A 26,959-nucleotide genomic window follows, 5' to 3' on the forward strand; every position below is an offset into this window, starting at 1 on the left:
TCTGTGGTTAGTTAGCTTAGGTATTAGGTGTAAGGAGATCCACCTACCGTAAAAAACAGTAAATTCTAGGTATTTGCCTACTTCTCAGAATTGCTCCATTTTTTCAAAAGTCTTTCCCTGTGTACTGTTTAAATTTAGGCTTTACCAGTTTCTTGGCAGGAAACAGTTTTACCTTTGAGTTGATATTAAGAAAACTTTATTATATCTTTAACTAACAATCAAAAGAGAGGTCTAGGCACATACACTATGGGGAAAATCAACAGATATCATTGTATTTTCTAATATGATATTAGGTGAAATGCTTGTTTAAACAGTATTATGAAATAGAAAGCTTCTTCATGATATTCAACTATTAAGCTTTGAAAAGATCATTAAAGCAGTATCCTCTTAAAATGGCTTATTTTTGCTTTTCAAATATAAATGTTCTCTGTGAGGTTTGCTAGGTACAGAACTACTAGAGAAAGTCTAGGTGGAAAGGAGCCTTCTGAGTGGAAATTTAAATATCAGGTTTAGATTTTCTTGTGTTGGCTACCTGTTTTACAACTTGATGTTCCCTTTTTCATCACTGTGTACTGGAGAAAGCTTCAGAAACATGGCATTTCCTCTTCTGAACTTTTTATCCTTAGGCAAACAGGCTTAATGAACTGATGACAGGTTTAGGAGTAGAAAAACAGGTTAGAAAGTTCCAGTCACAGAACTCTTTGCTTCTTGACCTTGGATCACCTAACCTCGCCTCCAGGTCTAAAAGTCTCCATACTAACAGATAACTTATAGCAGTCTTAAAATTCTCCGCCTACAAAGTAATCGAAAACAAAACTCCCATGTGGTCATATATATCATTCCTGATATAGAGAAAGCTCTAAAATCTTAATCTTATATTTAGAGATAAGTAAAAGAGCTCTGCTCTACTTGGGGCCACATTATTTTCTCTCAAAAAATGAGGTAAGATGCTGTCTCAAATTGGCTGGATGTAGGACATTGGAGTAGAAAAAAGGAAAGTAGTTTTCTCAAAATTACTATAAGATTAAAGATTTATGGGATTTATTAGATATATTTAATATTTTTGTAAGTGATATGGAAATGGAAAATATATTGTGAAATCTACAAGTTAGTGGATAGACGTGCATGGGTAATGGGCTGATAAAATGCTGACTCATGGAGAGAATTCAGTCTCATCTAAGAGCAGCCATAAGCAATAACATCACACTCCACTCTGTTGCTCCCACTGAATACAGCTACAAACTCTGCACACCAAGCCCCAACCTGAAGATGCCATAAAGTAAACGATAACACATAGATTAGGTAAGAAATTCAGAACATGAAATTCTACAGAATTAGTGATGAGTTTCCTGCTGTTGTTTCTCCCCTCTTGTATCTCCTGGCTTGGACTTAAAGGCAGCTTCATTATTTAAATTGGCACTGCATACCAGGAGTACATAGAAAGTTCCAAAGAAAATCCCATCTTTCTGGTTGAAGGAGTAGGAGAGTAAAACCCTTAAGATCAAAGAAAGTTGGGAAAATAAGTTGTTGACCACTGCTACCCAATCTCTACCAACCCCGGTCCACAGGCAATTATATAGTAGTGGCAGGTGCCTAAAAGTGCAGGACAGACTTGAACTCGGTGGAGAAATTATGGGCCAAAAAGCACGAAGGAGATCCCTGTTGCTTTCTTTCTCTCTGTATTCTCTTGCCAGAGGATCCTGGAGGAAGATGCTGTTTCATTAAATACATGCAGAGCAGAGAAACTAAAACCTTGGACTCTTGCTAGAGGAGGAATATGAAAACCTGCGAAGTGAAAAACATCAGCGAGGTCATGGAGAGAGAAGGGAGGTCTCAAGCAAGATATCCCATCAAGCTGTGTAGAATTCCCTGAGTTTGCCCTTTGTTTGACTAGGCCTGGATCTGACTGACCTTACACAGAATACTGATGACTTAGAACCAAATTAGAGTGTAGGCTACCATCAGGACTCCAGACAGACCTATAGATCTTTCACATGCAATACAAATCTGAACAATATTACAAATACTTGGAAAACTGAACTGATGTCAGCACCACAACTCACAGAAGATGAATTAGCATTTGTGACCTGAACCTAAGCTGGTAAGGCACCTGCTAGAATAGCAATAACAACAACAGCAAAGAAATAATCCCCAGGGGAATTAAACAACAGCCAGGGTCTCAAAACATATTTAAGATGTTCAGGATATAACTCATAATTTCTCAACATCAAAAGAAACAGGAAAAAAATCTCAAAAATGTGCATGGTGTAAGATGGCCAGTGACAAAAACCTTGAGATGATATAATTGTTGGGATTAAAAAACAAGGAGTTAGCAGCTGTTATAATCATACTCCAAGAAGTAATGGGAGATACTTTGAAAGTAAAGTTAGAAAGTGGTAGGTGAGACATAGAAAATATCACAAAAGGAACCATTGGAACATTTTACAACAGAAACTTCAGTTTACAACTGAAAAATACAATTATCAAAACCAAAATTGTAACTTTTTAGGCTCAAGAATAAAATGGAGAAAAGAGGAGAAAATAGCAATGAATTTGAATGAAGTAAATATTTATTATCCTATCTATATAATAGAAAGAACTAAAGAACAGAAAAAATGAACAGGCTCAGAGATCTGAGACAAAGTGTATTATATGTTACACATCAGGAGAGTTTTAGAAGAAAGACAGAAAAAGTGTTGTGTAGACATCAATATTTGAAGAAATAATGGCTGAAAACTTCCTGATTTGGCAAAACATAAATCTACAGATACAAAAATCTCAGTGAAACTCAACTAGGATTAGCTCAAAGAAATCCTTGCCCAGACTCATCAAAATCAAACTGCTGAAAACTAAAGACAAATTAAAAAGTTTAAAAGCAACCTGAGAAAACTGACATATTACATATTGCAAGCAATGATTCAAATGACTGTGGACTTATTGGAAATCATATTATGTAAAAGACACTGTACAAAGTGTAAAAGGGAATTAAAGAGGAATCTTTAAATGCTTATAGTTAAGCCAGAAGAGCTGGATGCACACACACTATCAGAGAAGGGGTTGTGGGTTAGGATGTCGTGAAGATATCAGCAAAGTCATGGAGTATAAAGATCAGGCAAATATTCCAGACAGATAGGGAGTTAAACAGACTTCATGAGGAAAGTGCATTTAAGCTTGGCATTGAAGAAGACTTTTGTTTTTTTAATTTTGGTATGTAAGTATTTATATCTCATCATCATCCAGAAAGATTTTGAAGTAACTTTAAAAATACAGATATCCTAATGGAATAGAATAATTAATTCAAGCAATCTGAGTAAAAGGGAAAAATTTAAGTATATAAATATGATAAACCATTGGTAAGATTAGATGAAAAAAAAATGCAAACCCTGGGTTTCAGAGAACTGCTGGAAGAAGCTACAGGTTTCCTGAAGCTTGTCTGGAGGCCAGGGAATCACAAAATAGAATGGAAATTTTAGGCACAATACAGAAGGAAGCAGCATTGTTAGAGTAGGTAGCAGCTAGAGAGACATGAGCAAAAGAGCTGTAGAAAGGAATTCAGTTCCACCCCTGGTGGTTCCCAACTGGCTGCTACATCTCCCCAAGGACCAATTTGTGTGTAAACAGCTCCCTGCCAATCTGGAGAAAGGATACAGTTATCCTCCAAGGAACTAGAGCATGAGTAGACCACTAGTTGTAGATGACCTTGGGATCATTGTCCTTGTTTGCATTGTGGTTTGTCAGGAGTCTGGTCGTCCCCGTGACATCTCTCCCCACTACCACCCCCACCTCCTTTTCACTTAGGTAGTGATAGGAAAAGTTCTGACATAGTGAAATTGGTGCAGGTGCAGAAACTTAGGCAGGTGTAATCATCCTACCCAAAATGAATAATTTGTGAGGCAGGAGGATCCCAAGCAGACCTTAAAACCCCACAGTGCAGAAGACTACCTCCTTTTCATGGGGTGGGGCCATCCCCTGCTTGTGGGATGGCCAGCGCCATGTTCTCTGCCATGTACTTTTATTTTCTGTGCTTACTTATTCTGTCTTCTCTCTGAGTATCTTGATTTTAAATTTTCTTTGGGAAAGACAAAAACTGAGGAATCTCCACCTATAACAGTATTAAGTGGGAATCTTCCGGAAGTGGTCCCTCTGCAGCATGGCAGGCTGGTGCCAGTGGTGGGAGTATGATTTAAGGCCATGACAAGGATTCTGAGTTGTATGCTATGTGAAATGAGGAGACACTGGACGTGGGTCAGGGGTGCAGCTGTGGTGCTCAGTAGTAATTCTGGCAGCAGTGTGAGGGATGGATGTGCTACACTGAGAGGCAAAACGGAATAAAGATAAAAAATATAAAATAAGCTAATGAAGATTGGATCTGTTATAAATAACAGCATTTTAGTCGATTACTAACATCAGAGATACATTAAGGCTCTGAAGAGGCCCTGAGTGAGGCAGCAAGTATTGTAATTAGAAGGCAGTAGAACCCAATATCCTGCTTACTCTTACTGTGTGGCCTTGGGCAAGTTAATTGACTTCTCTGGCTTCCAGTTTTTTTTTTTTTAATTTATGATATAGGGATTATAATATTTGTGAGTATAATTAATTTTGATTATAACTAATCACGAACATGAGCATCCTGAACAGAAAATGGTATATCGTAAATATTTAATAAATTTTAGGCATTGAGACCATGGTTCCTCCTAAATATCTCCAGTCCTTTAAAATGTCTGGAAAAACCTATTGGCCTTCATCTACTTAGCAGTAAATTTCTGGGTCTGGAAAAAATTTACATTTACAAAATCTTTCATTATCAATATTAGTGGCCTGAGATTAATGGTATCCAGCAAGCAATTAAGGATTAAATAATACCTTACAATTATGATTATTTTTAATAATTAAACTCATGAACAAGAGATGTATTAGGCTTCCACTATTCCTCTTTACAGAGTGCTTTTTAAAGTTGTACTGGATGGAACTTATGAAAACAAGGACCAAATTGAAGATATACTCCAGAAATCTGTAGTAGCTAGGTAAAGGGAAAAAATTCTGTCTTTCTAGAAAAGTGTGCAAGCTCAAGTGGATGCTAGTGTCAGTAGAGGAAATTGGCACTCCAGTCAGAAAATCGGGTTTCATTGAACGGTGTACATAGTGAAAATCCAGGCAGCAGGAGACGAGTGCTCTGAGATGACAAAGTGCCTCAGGAATAACAGGGACCAAACACTCCAGGCAGCAAGACCACCAGTCTCAGCAGGAGCAGATAAGCACTAGGACAGGGCTGGGTGGCACCTTGGAGGTATTTACACACTGAACTCGAGTTTGGGTGAGCAGGTTCAGGGTCCAGAGAGCTATATACCAGGAAAGGTACCTAGAAGGGCAAAGGGAGACATAGACACATACGTGCTTTCCAGAAGTTATGGAGACTTTGATGAGTCTTCATATTGCCCCTGTAGTTGCTTCACCATTTAGCTTATGATCTGTGCATGACTTCCTTCCCATTCTCTATGACAGGGAGAAAGTTTCAGGATTTCTCTCTACCTTATTCTTAGACAATGTACTGAAGTGATCCTGCATTAAAACCTCATTGGTATTACATTCCATAAAAGTGTAACAGATAACTAATATATGTCTATTATATGTCAAAGAACCTGTACAATGAACACTGTTAGGGTTTGGATCAGGACAATACCCCAGAGGCTCAGCCATTGAAGGCTTAGTCCCCAGTGCTGCAATGTTTAGAGGTGGGGCTTCTGGGAAGTGATTGGAACAGGAGTCATGATTTGATGGCATTATTCTGAGGTGGTAGAAACCTTAGGAAGGGGACCTAATTGAATGAAGTGGGTCTCAGGGGGTGTGTCCTGGAAAAGTTTATCCTGTTCTGTCTTTCTCTCTTGCTCCCAGGCTACCAAGAATGGAATAGTTTTCCTTTGCCACGCCCTTTCACCATGATGTTCTGCTAACCCAAAGCAATGGATCCAGCCAGCCACGCACTGAGACCTCTGAAACGGTGAGGCGAGATATGTCTTTCCTCCTTTAAGTAGCTTTTCTCAGGTCTTTGTCACATTGAGGAAAAGCTGACTAACACAAATACACAATTGATAAGCAAAAGGAAGTAGCCCAAGAAAGTTTAGTGGTACCATATCAGGAAACAGAAGGATTAAATCTTTGGGAGTTGGGAAAGTATATCTTTTCTGATACATTCAAATCTTTGCTTTGAGAATATAATGAATAAAGATAACTCAAAATAACTTTTACATATATTTATATATGAAAAATATGTGAATGAATTGCTAGCCAAACTACATTATGTTCAGTGAAAAAAGATTTAGTAGAAAGCATTTTTAAAAATGTGATACTACCCCATAAAGTGTTTAAAAAATTCACAAATTCAAAATGCACTTGGTATTGGCAATCAAATCATATTTGAGGCGTAGTGCTGTACTCCGGCTACACTAAGATGGCCAAAATCAGGGCTTATAAGCTCAGTAAAGCAGCAAAACATGACTTCAACATAATATACATGTATTTGATAGTGCTAGTGAGCATGGAGGCTGAGTTTGCAGGTAAGTTGGTGTTAGAATGGGTGCAGTAGGAGAGGGGCAGTGCTCAGGACAGGCTTTGTGGAGGAGGGGAAGCACAGAATGAGTTTCAAAGGATCAGTTGTGCCACTCAAATAAATAAGAGGAAAAATTTGTTTGAAGGAGGAGAAATTACATGAAAAGGTAAACATGAAACAAGAGATGATGTTGGTAAAACAGGAAATCTGTCTCAAATTATATTTTATCAGATAGAAAGTAATTAAAGAATTTTAAGTAGAGAGGATCATGGTGAAATTAGTATTTTATAATGATCATTATAATGGAAATGTGAAGGATTGTTTAAAATAGAACAAAAGTGGAGGTGGGAGAATATTAACGTGATGTTTGCCAGGAATGAGAGAAACGGAATGGGCCAAGTCTGGGACATTGGTAGTAGGATTGGAGAAAGGAAAAGATTCTAGAAGTAGGTCATATCATTAAGTGGGCATGTTAATTGAATTTGGTAGTATATAAATAAGTGTAGTATAACTCTCGGGTTTCTAGCTAAGGAAACACTATGTGTATAATGTTTCTACTACTTCAAAATTTAAAAAATGCAATGGATCTGGGATATAAGGAGAGGTCAATATTTGGGGAATAGGAAGAAGAGATACATGAATAATCCATTTTGGTTATACTGGATTTGAATTTTCTGAGGCTGTTCACTGTCACTTCTGACTTAACAAAACTTTACTGGCAGCCCTCATTTGTAAAGTTGGGGAGAAAATGGGTGTTGTGTGTAGAAATACAAAATAAAGCTTGACCTAATCTTTGTTCTCCCCTGGCCTATCATGTGACTCTCTTCATCCCTCACCCCAGCTGCCCTTCTTCCTGTTTTAGGAACATAAGGACAACAGAGTCAATATGTTCTCTGTGTTCAGGAGGAAGGATCAGAAGAGGAAGAAGGCAGAAATAGTTTCACTCTGGAGTTCAGACAGAAGACAGGCTCTTCTAGGACCTTTCGATCAACATTCTTCTTTAGAATTAATATCCTCTTAAGTTAAATATGCTTATTTGCATGACCAAATAGTTATATGTTTAAAATACATTCTTTGTTAACTCGGTCATTTTTATAATACTATGAACAGGGATTTTAACAAACTTCTGTAGTTTGCTTTTTAATGAGAAAATTGAGACGGTCATAAAAAAAACAAAAATACATATCTCAAGGGCAATTTTAAACCTTTTCGACTTTACTTTTCTTCATATTTGAAGTCAGGATTGGTAAAGTTTATAAATAAATATTACATTGATTTTTTAAAAAAACTTTATTTGGCAACATATATATATATATATATAATATGGAACTTACCATTTTAACTTAAATTTTAGAGTTCATTAGCATTAAATACTTTCACATTGTTATGCATACTACCAGTCATCTCAAGAACCTGTGTTATCTTGATTTAAAAAAAAATTATGGATTTCGAATCAAGACATATTTATTGCTTGCCCTTCTACTTTATATATTCCATTTAAAGAAAAACAGAACTTCTGCTTTCTTCTAAAATTATATCTAGAGAAACTCTTCACAAATTGAATATCAACTTATGGGTATTTAAATTCAGCAAAGAATTTTAACATTCTACCAATTCTTATTATGTTCTGTAAGAAAAACATTGTGTTATTGATTGAAGAAAATAAAATACTTTCTAGTTAAATTGTACCGATGCTATGGATATTAAATATTCTCTTCAGTTAAAATAAAATTTAAAGTTCAGAACTCCATGTGGTTCTAGGAAAAGTAGAGTGAGCCAGAATGTGAAATAACAATAATGAGCCATAGTCTAGTACAATTCTTGGCCCAGTGTAGGCTGAAGTACATGTTTTAAATGAGTAAGTGAACTTGCAAAGAAAGAAAATTAAATGTAAATTATATACACATTATTACTAACTTAACAATTGTAGGTTATGATAATTAAGAAGTGAAATGAATATCCTGTTACTAACTGAAATAAAAGTTAAATTTATTGTCAAAAGTACCCTATGTGAAATAATATAATTATTCTAAAACCCTATTTAAATTTCAATAGACATAGTTTTTGAAAGCTGGAGAAGTGCAATGAGTAATTTGTGAAAGGTCACATTCCAGAGATTGTTCTCCTGGGTGCACTGGGGTCTTCCCAGGGTGAGATCCGCAGTGGGAACAGTGATGAAGTATGAAGACTGAAGCCAGGGCACATGAGTTTCAGTGTCTACACTGCCACTTAAGAGCTGTGCAGAATTAGGCAATCTGTTTAGCCCTTGTCTGCCTCTGTGCTTCATTCATAAGTGAGGCAAAACATAGGGGGGTTTGGGGAGAATTAAATATGTCAACACAGGTAAAGTGCCTCAGTAGGTACACACAATAAGAACTTAATGAATGTGAATTTTTATCATCGCCATTACTGCTTCTTTACTCAACATATAGTATAGGGACTCTACTGTCCAGAAGAGTCTAAAGGAATAGAATGAATATGCATAGAAGTTATTTGGTTTCATTGTCTTTTTTTAAAATGTATTTTCTTGTGACCACAACTGATGAATAATGACCTTTTACTAGATAAGGACAGTACTGTCACTGTGACCACTACCATTCTGCATTACAATCACCATCATCACTGCAAATACCATCACCACCATCACCAGAAATTTTACCACTGTTTCCAACATAGCCATCGAAACCACCATTACTCTCCCACCACTATCATAAATGTCTCCGTAGCGTCATTACCAGTAAGACCATCACTGCCCACCATCACCACCAACCCTACCACCACTTCCACATCCTTAACATCTATGTGAATGTACATTTGAATTCAGAAGTGTCATTTGGAGTCCCTAAAGAGGAATAGACAGATATAAATGTAGACATTCTGGTAAGTGGAGGAAAAAGAATTTTTAAAAAGGATATTTGGAACCAAAAATTAAAAGATAGCAGAAAACATAGGAAATAGCCAATCGAGAAGATTTTTAGACAAATTCGTTTTATATTACTGTTACAGAAATAATGAAACAGAATAAGAAACAAACAAGAAGTATGTTAATGTGCTGTACATAAAGTTCGAGTCAACAGCTCCCGAGTTAAAGCTTAAAAGTGTAAAATTTAAAATTCCCTCTTATATGCTAGTGCGTGCTGTTTGGAATCAGTAGTTTATGTTATTTGAACTAGAAGTTGAGAGAATGAACTTTCGACCAAGAGTTTTGGGTTTGAACTTCACATCTGCTACATATCAGAGCATGAATACGTTACTTAAAATCTCAAAGCCTCACTTTTCAATCTGATAATTCAGATGCTTATTTAGTGTTCATGTGAAAATTTAATAAATTCATTCACCATAAGCACTTAACACAATGTTTGTGCAAGATGAAGGCCCTGTACTGTTATTCCTTAACTAGTTGCATTCTCAACCTTAACTACTAAGTAAATGATATTGTCATTCACAGGTCAGAGTTAACTTCAACCAAACCCTCTGGTTCGTCTAACATTCCCCCCTCAAAAGAACTCATTAGTAAAGTCTTCCTGTTCTAAACTCCAGAATGTAGCTCAAATTGTATGCCCTTGGCAAATTTTAGTTTTCCCTTTTCCTTCCCTGCCACCGTCCAGACTATGGGGATCAACCTGTCTCTGAGCTGTTCCTCAGTATAATCCATTCTCCACAGAGCAGTCCATGTGAGCTTTACAAGTGTAATTCTGATGATACTTAAAACTTTCAATAGCTTCCTATTGCATTTAGAATAAAGTTCTAACTCTTTATTATCATGTTTTGCACATGAGCTGTCTGCTGTCCACTGTTACTAAGGTTTCCTCTTATCACCCTCCCTAATCTCTAGAAGCTTTGGTCACACCATCCTCCTCACACTTTCCTTCCAAGGATCTCCCAGATCTACTTATCTAAAGTAGTATACCCGTATTCCATCTAGTTCCTCATTATCATTTCACCTTATTTTTGTCATAACTTTTACACGGTGAATTTATATTTACTCTATATAAATTTATTATTTAGTCACCTATTATCAGAACGTAAGTTTTTGAAGACAATTATATTGTTGATCCTTTCCATGTTTCTATCCCCACTGCCAAGAGCTTAGCATGCTTTTGAAAAATATGTCAAAATATTCACCATACAAAGGAAAATAAAATTTTGGGGGGAATCAAAACGTCTGAAGAAAAAAATATCACACTATAAAGAACTCAAAAAAACACTGAAAAAACAAATAACTCAATCAATAAATGGGCTAAAGAACTGAAGAGACACTTCACAGAAGAAATACAATCAATAAATATATGAAAAAATGTTCATCATCTCTTGCAATTAGAGAAATGCAAATCAAAACTACACTGAGATTCCATCTCACTCCAGTCAGAATGGCAATCATCAAGAATATAAGCAACAATAAATGCTGTTGAGGATATAGGGAAAAGGGTATACTCATCCATTACTGATGGGAGAAACTACTCTGGAAAGCAGTATGGAGATTCCTCAGAAAACTTCTAATGGAACCATCATTTGACCCAGTTATCCTTCCTAGGTTTATACCCAGATCAGCATACTACATTGATACAGCCACATCAATGTTTATAGCAGCTTATTTCACAAATAGTTAAATTATGGAAAAAACCTAGGTGTCCTTCAGATGAATGGATAAAGAAATTGTGGTAGATGTACACAATGGAATATTATTCAGCCATAGAGAAGAACGAAATTATTTCATTTGCCTGTAAATGGATGAAGTTGGAGAATATTATGCTAAGCAAAATAAGTCAATCCCAAAGACCCAAAGGCCGAATGTTTTCTCTGATACATGGATGCTAATTCACAATAAGGTGGGGGTTGGTTAGGGAAGAATAGAGATATTGTGGATTAGACAAAATAAAGGAATGAAGGGGGTAGGAATAATAGTAGAATGAATCAGACATTATTAACCTATGTGCATATATGATTATGCAACCAGTGTAAACCCATATAATGTACAAACGGAAGAATGAGAAGTTATATTCCACTTATGTATGAAGTGTCAAAATGCACTCTACTGTCATGTATAACTAATTAGAACAAATTTAATAAAGGAAAAAAATGATATCACATTATGGAGACAACTATAGTATAAAATAGGAGAATTTTTTTTTCCTATAGAAAGCAAGTCCACAGTCCCTCAATAGAGACAAAATGACATATGAATAATAAATTCAGGGAACTATGTCTTAAGTTCCCATAAATAATTTTCTCATAAGGTGTTCTGAAATAAACACAAGAAAGGTTAAGGGAAAATTTATGTTTTGCTTAGTTTCAGAGTTTGTAATTGATCCCTAGTATTTAAACTTATGCTTAGGTTAACACACATATTCAAAAACTGAAATTTGCCAAGGGCATATAATGCCTAAAAATTGAATGCAATAGCTTTGATACATAAATAAGAGGGGGATTATTTGTTTATAGGTCCCCAAGGAGGCAAGACAAAAGATTAGATACTGTGGTTGCTTGACTATGGCTTTCATTTTCATAAAAATGAAACTGACAGGGTATTTCAGCTACTCTGTACTCACTGTGCATGGTGTCTGCATCCATGGTTCCCCATCAATCTGCATTGGCAGAGACTTGCTAGTCCTAGGGAAAAATATGTCCCTGTAAGTATAACACTGAACTATATCATGTAGAAGAATATATGTAGGACAGACAATGATGAGACCAGGGAAGGCAGATGTAGTAAAAGTGGAGCTCTAAGGTTCTCTCTCCTGAAAGGGAGCTATTTATTGACTATTAATGAATTCCCTGAAAGACACCTTGATCACAGGAATATTAAGAACTTCCTGGTAAATGTGGTGATAAAAACAAAAATTATGAATGCCAAAAGAAAATACCAGGGTGTATATTTAAGGGCACAGTCAGAACTCCTTCATCCAAGAGACTGATTCCTTGTCAAAATGGACTTCTTTTCTACAAAGGAAATATTGGGGAAAATTCCTTGGAAAATTTCAAATTTAATTCACTTTTTTTAAACTATACTATAACTTATTATTATTTAATTTCACAGAAACAGTGTCGCACTTAGGCTGTGAAAATTTAAGTTCAGTGTCATTCAATAGCTTTCTTTCACTTTGGATAAATTTGCCTGGCAAATACTCAATAAACTGAGTGTGAATGAGCACAGAGCATAGGGGAATTAAATTTGCATGTTAGAAGGGGCGCATCACCATTTCTATGGGAGTCAATGAGGGAGAATCAGATTTCAAAGGACCTGATAAGTAATAACTAACCCATACTCTGTAAAAATCTGCCCATTTCCAATATTTTGAAATCTGTAAGTATTAACTATTGCTCATTTGAAGCAAAAATAAGACAAATGTCACTATTATTCTTGTTTGCTTTTGATTAGTTTTGGTGAGGTCATGTCAAATCACTCTATCAATTACAGAAAAAGAACTACCTGATGACCACAGAAGAGCACTGAGCCAGCCGTCGGCCAGCACTCTTCAGTCCTGTGTATATCTGCCCCATCTCCATGGCTCCTTCCAAGCCAACCACCTCCAGCAGCTGGTCACTCAGATCTGAAAGAAAACAGAGGCCTTTAAGTTACAGTGAGTATACATATGTCCAACATTTGATGATATTGGATATTATGGAAATAATGAAAGCCACTACACAAAGAAAGATACTCTGTCTTAAAAAACAGAAATTAAAGAAAAGATGGCCTACTTCTGTTAACTCTCAGTTTCACTAAACCTTTGAGGTTCTACGGAAAACGATTTGCTGTCAGCTTCTTCTAAAACAAGTGGGAAGAACAAATTCTGAGCCAAATAATGCCAAAAAACATACCAGTAGTTTTTAACATCAACAAACTTAATGTTATTCCACATGTATATATGGAACATTTATACATCCCACATCAGACATTTGGCAGCAAATACACATCTCATCACTATAAATAAAGTATGAGGATATGCTGTCAAACATGATTTTGTTAAATTGCTCAAACAAGAGACCTTAGAGATCATGGAGTTGAATCTTCTTGTTTTATAGACAAGAAGACTGAATCCCCAAGTCATTGAGTGACTTGTCCATAGTCATAAGTAACTTTGTATAGAAGTTCAAGAAAAAAATGATAGTTTCTGGCAATGCTTTCTTAAGGCATATATATCCTACCAAAATAATATTTAGGAGCAGATTAGATAATTAGCACAGTAGAATTATTAATTATTATTATTATTAAGAGGATACATTAAAGGGGGGGCTAATAGTAATAAGTGCCACTTGTAAGGTATTTATCAAGTAGCTGTCACTAGTCTAATCATGTTCTATTAATCTCATTGGTTCCCCCTCAGAACCAATTTAAGAAAAATATGATTATCCCTATTTCTAGAACGAAAAGCTAAGAATTAAAGAAGGTAACTTTTTTTATATTTGCACACCGACGAAGTGATCCAATCAGATTTTGAAACAAGCCACTTTGAAGCATAAACACGGGACTAATCTTTAATAAATCAGTCGTAGGTCAAGAAGATACTTTAAAAACTATAGGAATGTGTCTCACTTAGGGAGGGAGGCTGGACTGCGTGAGCTTCAAGGTCCCTTTCCAACCCAAAGATTGGAAGTCACTCAGAAGCAGAGGTTGAACTTGCATCAGTAGAGCCCCAGAGAACTGTCCCAAGATGCAGCAAGAGCCCATCTGTTCAGGAACTGACCTGAGTGCTGAGACCTTAGATTGAGAAGCAGGAGTATGGGTAATCATACCTGGTCCCTTTCTATTATAACATTCCCATATACTCCTGGTGCACTTTTAAATGAAAACAAATAGTTTCATATTGTTTTAGGAGCAACGACAGCAACAAATATTGGGAGGAGGTGGCATACAATGGGAAGGCATAATGAAGATACCAAATAAACATGGGCTAGTTGGCCATAGCCAAGTTAGAACCCTACGAATACAAGAAAGTTGTTTTCTATGGAAACATTTTGTATAGAAAGCCCTCACTCCTCACTAATGAACCCCTTCTAGCCTGGAGTTCAGAGACACTAAGGATTCACTTCCAGTGTGCTTCAACTGCGGCAAAGAGCACTTTGAAAAAATGTTCATGCGGCCCGTGATCATTGAAAAGTTTAAAATAAACACAACAGAATGTCTGACCAAACCATCATTTTTCTTAAAGTAAATGATTAAAAAAAGTAGTATTTAAAAGAATTTAAATTGTAGCTGCAGCAAGAAGTAAAATCAACCTTTTACCTGGGAAATCAAATGTTAGCAAGTCAAAACTCAGAGCTTCCACCTTGCCGCTCTAACCTCTACTGAGACTTATTTCTCATGAAGCTTATTCTGTTTCTAGTTTAAATTTATGTTGCCAAGAACAGATGGACAAGGAATAGAAACATATTCTTTCAGCTGTAGCCGGCACGAAAATGTGCTTGGCTCTGTAGCCTGGGTGTTAATATACGCAATTCTTAGATATATTTCAACCAGAAAACTGCATTGTGGCAAGCACTAAAGCTCCAGATGTGTGCCTGGTGATATTTATAAAACAACAACCACCAGCAGCACAGTCCCAGAACTGGAGTTCACACTTGGTATTGTAGGTGTTGTACTGCCTGATTCCTAAAGAGGTGAAATTCCACGCTGATTTTTGTAATGATCTGAGGCTGGTTGATGAGAACTATTCTAGAAGAAACGAAACACTTTCTCGCAACAGAGTTAATCTGTGAGCCCTAACTTTTCCATGAATCACAGAGATTTGTCTACACCCACACCATATTGCTGCTGTCTACCACCCTCCTTCTATTTTTTTTTCTTTCTTTTAATTTGTCTTTGTTTTTCTTCCTGCAAAAATACCCGAAAAACCCATCCTAATATTAATAATCACTAAAGAAGAAGCTATTTCTCGTGAGTTTACAACACCTAGGCTTTCAAATGATTATGTTTTTGGCTAACCCAATAAACTGTATGGGAATAGTGGAATGTTTACAAACATTGGCAAAAGTACTGAGTGTTGTGGGGAAAAAAAAAAAACAAAAACAAAAGAAGTAAGTTCGTGACATGCAAATCTGCTCCCGTAATGCACGGACACTTTTTGATGCAATACAATCTGCAAGGTGTATATACAACTGATGCCCCAATATGTAATCTCTCAGATCAGTCTTGATTGGTTTTGGATAGAGTTTCTATCCATGTATTTTTGAATTCTGTTTCTGTATGTGGTACACTCTGAATATCAGATACTTCTTCACCTCATATTCTAGCTAAAATTTAAATGCCACTCTCCTTGCAATGGCCTAATCAATCACATTTACAATTACATTAACCTACTTAATTGATTTGCTACCTGGTTATTGATTTCATATTTAAGAATAGAAGTAGCAAACTATAGTCCATGGACCAAATCCCCTTCACTGTCTGTTTTTGTATGGCTTATGACTTAAGAATGACTTTTGTTTATTTTAAAAGTAGGAAAACAATTTAAAAGAATAATATATGGAGACATATGAAAGTTGTATGGAATTCCAATATCATTGTCCATGAATTAGTTTTTATTGGACATAGTCACAATCTCTCATTGAGTCTGTGTCTGCCCTAACACTATAATGGCAGATTAGAGTAGTTGTGACAGCAACCATATGGCCCAGGAAGTCTAAAATCTTCACTATCTGACCCTTAAGATAAATGTTTGCCAACCTCTGCTTAAGAGAAACATGAACTCTTTCAAATCACTGAGAATTTCACTTTAGTTCTGCTGCAATAAATGTTGAATGACATCACAATGGCCTGAAAGACAATGTCAGAGCACTGATTCCACAGTTTGTGTATCCATGTATAGAGCAACTGTTCTCAACCATGGTGTCTCACCACACTTGTGGACTGTGCGGTTTGCCACAATACATTGTTCATTTATCATGAAACAGCAGAGTCTGGCTAACTTTATTTCAAAAGAAACCAGAGCTCAGTCATTGCATTTTTCTTGACTTGTTTGATTGTGTGGAAAAAGAAGTGGAGTCACAGATAGGAAGGCAAAAATTGCAGCCAGATCTGGAGATCCAGGTGAGAGTTACCTCTATCTTCCAGAGTCATCTGCAAGTTTTGAGACATTCTCACACCCTGATATAGGTGTGTGTATGTGTCTTTGATGTGTGTATCCTCGAGAAGATCTTGCTTTGTTTCAACTGGATATTATGTGTGTGTGTGTGTGTGTGTGTGTGTGTGTGTGTGTGTGTGTATTTTTTTTTTTGTTTTTTGATACCAGGGATTGAATTCAGGGGCACTTGACCACTGAACTACATCCCCAGCACTATTTTGTATTTTATTTAGAGACAGGGTCTCACTGAGTTTCTTAGCACCTCACTTTTGCTGAGGCTAACTTTGAACTCTCCATTCTCCTGCCTCAGCCTCCCGAGTTGCTGAGATTATAGGTGTGTACCACCACAACCAGCTATGAGTTATATTTTTTATTATTATTTTTGAAGAGAAAAATACTAGGTTTTTGAGTTTATGTCTTTCCAAATATCTCCATAGGAGTTATGGTGGCAAGAGAATCTTTTAAAGTACCTACTCTGTGTTTTAAAATTAAAGTCTTAGGAGATGCTTCAGAGGGAAAAACTGAAGTCATGAAAGTTGGGTCAGAGCAAGATTCTTAATACAGGGTCTGTGAATCTGAACAGGGGAAAATACAACTTTATTATCACTACCCTGTAACTGAAACTAAAAGTTCTTTCAAGTATAAATTTAAACAAGAAAGCAGTTGTAGTAGCAATATCTATGACTATTACTGATAGCTTTCATGTACATTTCCATATTACATTATAGCTAGTATAACTTCTCTTTAAAGAAAGATAATAACAAAATTTAATTATATACAATCCCCAAATAGTTTCAGTAGTCTCTAGAAAATAATAATCTGTTTTGTTTTATTTAAATTAAAAAATATTTGTATTCAGTATTTCAACATGCTATATATATTTTAAAATTTAATCATCCCTTGTTCTGACCTAGATTTTTTAAGTCAGTTTTCTAATAAGGAAGCACATATATCACAAAGTCAAAATTTTAGTATTATTTCAACATAAATGACTTCATTTTAAGCCTATATGTTTTACCTCTCGAATTTTAAAACATTAGTTTGAGAAAAACAAGTAAATTTCAATGGAATGACAAAGAGGATTAGAGCACCAAGAGGTGAAGAAATCCTACTTTAGAGTAGAATTTGCCCCTTCCTTTGTAAATCTGTTCTTGAATATTGTTAGCACCATATTATTTTACTGCATAGGCAATTGGGTATGAATATAAAATCTAAAATCAGGGGCACAGATAAATTAGAGAACACAAGAGCTGCCTAGCTAATACGTGGATAATATTTATTCACTGCTTAGTCTCTTCGTTTTGACAGTTATGCCCTGATAGTATGTCTCATTATATAATTGTTTCAGACTGCCATATGTGATGGAACAGAAGAGGATACATTGCAAACACAGACTGAACGTGGGTTGCAGCATTTCATAGAATATAGTGTGTCTTGCTGGAGGGGAAGGGGAGGGGGAGCAGGGCAGGTGAACCCCTTGCCTGATGCATGATGCATGGCATGACGCATGGTGTCCAGCAACATGCTGCCCCACTGTGGGAGATCACCTGGAGGCTTGCTCACTGAATCAACAGGGATATTGTAATAACCACAACTTGTTGACTATAACACCTCTTATTAAGTCTTTATTTGGCCATGGTAAGACCAGACTACCTCTGAGGTTGCAACGTCTGAAGATATGTAGATTGTATGCCCTTCCAGTGATGTTTTATTTATCTAGCAATGATTGGAAACATGTCTGAGGATCCAAAGTAACAAATAACCCCCCGCCACCACTTGTGAAATGAACCTAGGGACACACAAATGTCAATCACATACTCTAACACCAAGCTACAGCTCTGGTTCCCAGAATAAACTTGTAAAAACTAACCTATATATGCGAAATTCATGAATTGAAGTGCAGATTTCAAGTATTCTTCTTCAACATGTCCATTCATTGCAGATTGGTTCTTAATCTAGATGTACTTCTCATAAGCACAAATAACTATTTTCCCTATCTCCACAAATTAAAACATGCAAATGAAAAAAGGGGTGAGTGGAGATAGTTTTAGCAAGAATTTATGTATATACATATAAAGTGTTTTCTTACTAACAATAAGGAATGTTTTATAAAATTGTAGGCCTATTTTCAAAAGACCTACATGCATTCTATTAACAGATGCTCTGCTCAGAGCTTTGCAAATATTTTTTCCAGTTTCCCCCAATAATCCTGGTATTATTCTCCTCATTTTATTGAGGAAGAAACTTGTTTATTGATGATTCTGCTCATTCAAATCTTCACATGTAAAAGAAAATCTGGTGTTTCAACTAGCTATACTTGATTGCAAATTCCATGTGATTATACATACTGATTACAATAAGAACTAATCCGTTAAATATTATCAGTGATGGAAGAGGAAAAAAATTGCTACAAAGGAAGGTATATAGATGTATATATCGCCTTTTAATGGTGCTTCTAGTAATCCTACCACTAAATTATTTTGGATGTCATCAACAAATTAAGACACACTACAAAACTATAATGATTGCTCCAGGTCAAATGGGAATTATTTCTGAAGAATCCCCATTAGAAGACTAAGAAATGCAAATCACTTTTTGGAAAGATTTCTATTCAAAATGGTTAAAATGTAAAAGATAAAAATATTATAAAGGCTGGTTTATAAATGGATTGACTAGAATTATTGGAAAAATCTAGCAACATGATATATCCATTTCCTTTTAAAATCTAAAAAATGAAGGGTTAATTTCTTTGGGTGTGTGTGTGTGTGTGTCTGTGTGTGTATGGTGAAATCATATGCCTGACTTTAAAAATGACTTTTAAAGAATGGATTTGATCATCTCTTTTAAAGCCATCTGGTTTTTTTTGAAAACAACCAGCCAGAGCTGACTATAACTTTATGTGTTTTCATTCTAAAATTCTGATCTTCCCTAAATGGATCCAAAAAAAGAAGTAAAGACTAGAAATCACAGTACAGCATATTGTCAACAACCTCCCTATTGTGACCAGAGCGGTTCAGGGCCTGCAGATCACTTTGTTACACTGTACTTGAAAAGTGATCTTCACCATGGGACACACAACCCAAGGAATCATAAGCCTTTCTTTCACAAGACCCATCAAGGTTAATGCGTTGCTGCGATCCGCAGTGTGCGTTCTCAGGAAAGGTAGGCACACAGTCTATGAGCAGAAGCAAGCGGTGAATGTGCTGCTTCTGGGTTCTGAGTGGGTTTGTTCCTGCTGGGCTTTGTGGAGGGACTGAAGGCACTCACTTGTTTTCTGTGTGAATGAGCTGCTAGTGTTTGTGGGAATGTTTTCACAGCACCGTGCCTCCTCTGCCCTCTTCTATAAACCAAGCTACTTCACGTGTCTCCTCCTATTAGTGCCGTCACTGAACAAAGCAAGAGCTCGTGAATGAAGGCTGATGTCAGCGAATGCTGAATAGCTTCTGGAAGGGCATCTGGAAGGGCTGAGCCAGTGAGGGGGGTGATCATCAGGGAGATCATCAACCCTTATTCTCCTAAGAGCCAAACAGTTTCAGCAAATAAAAATCAAAACAAAACAAAAAGCTCCCAATTAAAATCTAATTTCTTAAAGGGCAGTGTAATTTTACATATGACTATATAGTCTTTCCATTCATTTTCTAGAAGCACTGTGAAAACACTTGTTTTGTTGAAATATAGAATTTAATATTTCTACTGTTCATTTATTTGAGTTTCAATGAAATATTAAAAAGTAGAATTTTAAAAACATGGTGCTTTTGGACTCACTTATAAATATAATGCTAAAATTAAAATAAAATGATAGGGAGTAATGATTTACACTAAACATTTCCTGTATAACTGAGCTGTTTTAGTGTTTAATCTATCCTAGTTACATATAAATATTACACTCTTAGCAAGAGATTGAAAGACTCTATTATATTTGGGGTTATTGTGCATAAAAACATTGCTGGTCAGAAGTAAATCTCATTCTCCTGACAGTTTGTCTTCAGAGGAAAGGCTACATGACTGAATGGAATTAAATTCTAGCAACATTCCTTTGGAACTTTTTGTTGCAGGGGAAATATAGGATTATATCCTGAAGTCTGGTGTCTTGCCAGAGAACCCTTGAAAACCTGCTGAGTTCAAGGCTATGCACAATAGGAATGTAATCATTTCTACTTTGAACAGTGTGTATACTTAGGGAGCTTTGCTGTTATTGCAGGACTGAGAACCCCTCACCCATGCACTGACACAGGACCTGTCATTGTCCTAAGCACTAACCCCATTGCATATCATCATTGCCTCACCATTTAAAGATGAGCAGTTCTTGGGTCTTCAGTGCCTCTAGGAAAGAAATTATTCCAGTCAGGAAGACATTGCTAAATTTGCTTTTTCCATTTATTTGAAAGTTTATAACAGATTGTGGACAGATGGACCATCATATCTAATAGGCTGCCTGCTAACAAGTTAGTACAGCTCAGTATACACCTGAACACTCTTATTCTGTATATATTCTCCTTTTTCCTCATTATTGTGCAATAAGGCAATTTTATTTCATGACCTTATGCTTGCAGAAAAAGAATTATACTATTGTCCTGGGTTATTAAACTGAATTAATGTTGACATAAGTAGTTTTATTTGAATGGGATTTTCACATTAATTCCATTTGTAAATACTTATAAGAAATACAATATTCTTTGTCATATCAATTACAAAGTGAACAGAGAAATCCATTCTACACATGAAATCACTTAGAATAGAAAACTTGCAATATACTGATGTATAGGAGATTTTTAGTATCCAGTCACCTCATGACACTTATTAATCACTTACTATGAGTTTTCAAAGAGCTTGAGTTTTTTAAAAAATAAAGAATAAGCTTTTGTACATGGACATGTTGAAGGATTCAGATAAGTACAAAAAGTCTCTGTAAGAAAGTTTTCCCTTACATTTACAAATCATGCCATTTTATTTTGACAAAAGAACTACACTGATATTAATCTAACTTTTAGAAAATACAGCAACATTCATGACTAATAGTAATGTGTAAAGTAAAACTGGAACATTAAAAGTACCTTCACCCCTAGCAACGCTGGAGAACATAAGAGAAGTTCAAATGCAAACTTCCAGTACTGAGAAACTAAAGACCTTATCTTCCCTTTCAAGGAGTTGCTTTGGGGGATGGGAGAAACCAAAACCTCTTTTCTTTTTCTTTTTTCTTATTACAGACTTTGCCAATGTATCTCATTCTTCTTATATCTCATCTTACAAGAGATATACCCCTTTTTAATAGTTTAAAATACTATTTCATTGATAGCTTTGGTACAAAGAAAAATTATTCTATTTAACCATATTCTTTTAAAAGTTATTTGTTTAAAAGGGCTTCACTGTATTAGTCTTGTAGCCCTTCATACAACAGAACAAAAGCAGTTCTATGAAAGAAGACTAAACTTGGACAAACCGTAAAAAAAAAAGGGAAAAAAAAAGCAAAGTTCCTCTCTGTTTTTATCAAATTTGATTGCTGCAGCTGTTCCCAGTTTCTGTATTTTAAAAATAGCCTTATTCAGTGCCTTGTTGGCTAAAGGCCAGAGTGCCATTAGAACATGCTGTACGGAAAACCTCTATTCAGTTACAGATACAGAAATATATTTAAGATCAGTGGGGGTCATCTGCAGCAAACACTTGTAAAGGAAAATAGAATTTTAATGTGTTTGGACGGATCTCCACTTTTACTAGCTAAAGCTCCTGTGCAGACCCTTCCTATTATTTTTTCTTCTCTTAGATAAAAATGTAGAATGAGTACCAACTTCACTGGAAAAATAACTGTTAGAATGTTCTGTTTCTCCAACAGCAATTGTATGACTGACATACACATTTCAAAGTATACCTATTATTGGTCTCTGTTGGACAAGCTCACAGGCATCCATCCAGTGGAAAGGTAGGTAACTAAAAAATGCTACAAATGAGTCATAACTTCTCTCTCTTATAAACCACCTAACTGAAGTAGACCAGTTTGCCCACCTCCTCTCATAACTCACCTCCCCTCATAAATGAACCTAGGGACTCCTTTTGGACAGATTGATTCATCCCTTTGGGCTCAGAGTGTGCAGGAATTGGGTTAAAGAATTGAATTGTTCCCTGAGTTTCAGAGCTGACTTCCACATTTTCTCAATTCTTTCTTTTTTTCTCAACAAAGGATTTAAACTTGCATTTAGAACTAAACAGATTCATTTAGGAGGGTTAATCTGAGTTGCAAGTAAAAAGAAATTTTCTGCATGGATTATCAATAAAAAGAAGAAATTATTTTTTTAATTCAGGGAATGAGAGTAGTAAGAAAGAATTAGAAAGTGAAGTCCATGGGGAACCTAGAGGAAAAGAGGAGTTTTCATTTAGAGAAGTGTAGACTGATCTCAAAGTGTGAAGCATCTGAGAGTTGACTTTTCTTGAAAGCTAACATGCTAACCTACTGCAGTATGGCGGAGCCTGACAGTGGTATGAGCCTCTTGGTTTAGAACTAGAGACTATATTACTCATAGCAATAGCAGTAGTCAGAGTATCAAATTTATATCAGTGCTCTGACCCCCAGTTTCCATAAGGTACAACAAATAGATTCAGCAGACACCTGAACACAGAGTGGGGAGTGTTACAAAAAAAGCCTCTAGGTTGGGGAACCTTGATCTTTTGTAAAGAGCATGAGCTTGTCTGATCTTTTCCCCGCTGACAAACTGGTTTTAAAAATATAACCATCATCACATCCTGGTCAAATGTAAATGGCAACCTAGATGGCACTGAAGTGGGGGAGATATAAAATATTTTGCAATCAACAACACTGGTCAGTCTGAGTTGATCCTAGCTATTGCAAGGTAACAGGGTTCCTGAGGCCTCAACTGTATCAGACATTAACCTGGTTGCTGAAACCTTGAGTCTAGAAAGACATGGGGCAGGATGGGGAAACAGAAGCTCATGGCTAATTGGAAATATTTAAATAATTAACATTTGGTGCAGTTATGCTGGACAGCAAGCAGAAGTAGATGGAAAGTACTATTCTGAAATGTATTGGCAGTTCTATATATCTAGTGCTAACTTTTGATTTAACTACAAGGTAAACTCAGTCAGTCATTTAATATTTCTGGGACCAAGATACACTCTCTCTAAATGAGGAATGGTTCTGACTTTACTTTGTGATTAAATATTTTGTTTCAGTCAGCCCCACAGTATGATTTTCTTATTATCTTTCTTTATCCCCCAGACTAAATATACTTTATGCGTAAGTGATTAATTAGGAGTTCTCTGAAGGCTATACTTTGATAGAATAACATTTCCATGAAAGTAGTTTGAATAATATTGCAGGTATACTGAATAAGGGTGATGTGACTCAGATGAGACCTGAGTATGAATATTGAAGTGGGGGGATGTAGAATGAATAGAACAAAAGAAAATGAAATAAAAGGTATGATCTAAGAAATCATTTGGGTTAGATAAATGTGAAGTGCAGTTCATCTCATGAGAGGGTCAGAATATGAGCATTCCCCCCATGAAGTCAAAGGATAACAGATTGACTAGGAGGCATGGGACAGGATCAAGCCCACTATGACCTGGAGGAAAAAATAATACTTAGACTGCTCTAATTGCAACAGGAATGGGGACAAAGGGATGACACCCAGATATTCTCCTTAAAGGCAGAGTAGAAAAAAAAAGTACAGTGGATTCAGTTGGTAAGTAGAACAAAGCTGCACTGTAACAGAACGGGTGGCATCCCATTGTCAATGAAGCTATTTAATAGGCTATTAAATACAATGACTTTACTATGTTTTTGCTTCATGATTTCTGAAATAAGAGTAGTAGTGATGAAAAAGCACACTGTTTCTTAGCATTTTGAATGACAATCTTACAAAAAAGTGTTTGCTACTTATTAGATGCTTATTAAAATCTTGGAAATTAAAAAAAAGAAAAAGAAGAAGAAGAAGGAGGAGGAGGAGGAGGAGGAGGAGGAGAGAGAGAGAGAGAGAGAAAGAGAAGAAAGAAAGAAAGAAAGAAAGAAAGAAAGAAAGAAAGAAAGAAAGAAAGAAAGAAAGAAAGAAAGAAAGAAAGAAAGAAAGAAAGAAAGAAAGAAAGAAAAAGAATTTTTTAGTGCTCGGTTCAGCTATTCCTGAAATTGGTCATGGATTTTCCACTTAAGTGAGCAAATGTACCCACTTTGTGTCTTTGGCATTCAACAAGTATTTCCAGTACTGTTCTGTGAGAAGTCTAAGATCTTGTCCAAAATACTGTTTCCTGTTCTCCAATAAGGCCTGATTACCACTGTCCAATCATACAGAAAGCTTTTCTTCTTCTCCTGTTTAAATGATGTTAGCTCCCTCAGGCTCAGTTTAATGACTACTGTCTTTAAACATTTTCTCATGTCAACTGCCTTCTTCTAAAGGTAATAAAAACATAATATCTTTATGATCCATTGGTGTGCAATCTACACAATGAGGCAGCAATCAGAGAATTGAAGTTTCTTATGTATGGCTCCTAGCATGTAAGACCTAACAGTTAGAAAATAACACACATTACTTTTTACTCTGGTCATTTTGTTTTGTTTTTTGTTTTGCCTATCACACTTCTTCATTGTTGAGCATAATTAATATGAATATTTTAGACCAGCTTTCATTTTTCCTCCACACAACTCAGGTGGTAGTGTCCCCATTTTTATACAGTTACACTGAAATTTCAGTTATCTCTTTTTGTTCCTTCTTGCTGGAGAATCTTGTGAAGAATTTTTATTTTTATGGTTTAAATTTTATTTTCATATTTATTTTGTAATAGCATACCTACTACATAACAATTTTATATAACACACACATACATATATATTTACATTTATTCATTTATTTCATCCAATGAAATTACATTGAGCGTGACTGAAGTACAATAGATCCATCTATGCCAGGTAGTCTGGAAGCTGACTGAACTGGATGTGAAAAGCACAGCACCTAACCTAAAAGAGATTGGTGTCCTCAAGAGAACATGTAAAAAAATATTAGTGTTTTGCCCCAAATGGGGTATGCTTAGCTCTATGAATGGTGGTTGGTGGTAGGGAGAGTTGGGATGGAAGGAGTTCAGAGAACAGTAAGGCTGTGTGTATTAAACAATGAACGACAGATCTTTGGTAGCTTGGAACTTTCCTATGGGTTGTTGGGGTGCAGTTAATATTTCTAGGCCAAGTAGAGAAGTGGTTAGTTTGGATTTTAAAAGGAAATTTTAGGCAGTTGTGGAAGATGGCATCTCAGTTCATTCAGCCTGCTATAACAAAACAAAAAACAAAAAACCAAAAAAAGCTGGGTGCTTGTCAACTACCACACTTCTGGAGGCTGCAAAGTCCAACACCAAAGTGCCTTCAGTGTCTGAAGAATGATTACTTCCTTGACAGCTGTCTTTCCACTGTAAACTCATATGGAAGAAGGGGCAAGGGAACACTCTGGGGTCCTCTTCTAAAATTGTTAATCCCATTTATCATGGAGCTAATCTCATAATCAAGTCATCTCTGAAAGGCTCTACCTTCCAATACCGTCACCTTGGGGGTTATGATACCAACATCCCTATTCGGGGGAAATCTACGGAGAGATTGTAAGGAAATAGAGTAAGAATCAGGGATTAGAGAAACACTGAAATGATCCTGGTGAAATATGTCAAGGAATTAAAATAAGGCTGTGTCCATTGCAGAAAATGAAGGTTGTTAAGGGGACAGAACTGACAGCACCATGGACAGGCAGGTGGGGAGTGTTTGAAGGCATGAGGATGCTTAGGTTCAGACTTTGAGAGACTTTGGTAGTGAAGCCACCAGCAAAGATCTGGATAGCTGGGAAAAAAGCAAGTGGGGAAGTCGACAGCAGGATAAATGTGGCTTTGAATATGCTTATGTTGCAGGCTCTGGGGTGTTCACACAGAACTCTAAGTAGAGAGGGCTGCTTGGAGAACATATATCTGTAGATGTAAACATTATTTCCGAATTAACTTAAAATCTTAAAGGATGAGAATCATATATTGTGTTGCTTTGGAGTTTGTTGTTTTGTTTTTAGATCCCCAAATGCACAACCTGGCACAGAATAGACAATCAATAAGCATATGTTGAATTAGTAATAATGTACTGAATTAAGTATACTTGAAGCCTTCCTGACAGCCTCCTCTAAGTGTCTCCAAAAGAAAGATAGATTCACCTTTAAATTTGGTTTACAGTGAGGACTATTTGGGGAAAAATGGCTCAGGATTTCAGAGAAAATGTTTTGAAGTAGCAAATGTATTCCTTTTGATTAAAGGTAAACATTGATAGATTATCTTCCATGTAGTAATCATTTCTTTTATTTATTTAGCTCTGTTTAGTTTCTTGCAT

The 26,959-nt window shown here is 36.1% G+C and overlaps 1 protein-coding gene across 14 annotated transcripts in view; it reads right to left on the minus strand.

Annotated features, from left to right (window-relative positions):
- DGKB (diacylglycerol kinase beta) overlaps positions 1-26,959 on the minus strand; it is a 639,605-nt gene that overhangs the window by 15,545 nt on the left and 597,101 nt on the right. For all 14 annotated transcript variants that reach the window (XM_079151895.1, XM_079151896.1, XM_079151890.1 and 11 more), the window contains 2 exons: positions 12,978-13,098; positions 12,097-12,157 (listed from right to left, as the gene is read on the minus strand). In XM_079151895.1, coding sequence (XP_079008021.1) covers positions 12,097-12,157; positions 12,978-13,098 — 182 coding nt within the window. The remainder of the gene's footprint in view (positions 1-12,096; positions 12,158-12,977; positions 13,099-26,959) is intronic.

Source organism: Sciurus vulgaris (assembly GCF_902686455.1).
Source record: "Sciurus vulgaris genome assembly, chromosome: 8".
NCBI classification, from domain to species: Eukaryota; Metazoa; Chordata; class Mammalia; order Rodentia; family Sciuridae; genus Sciurus; species Sciurus vulgaris.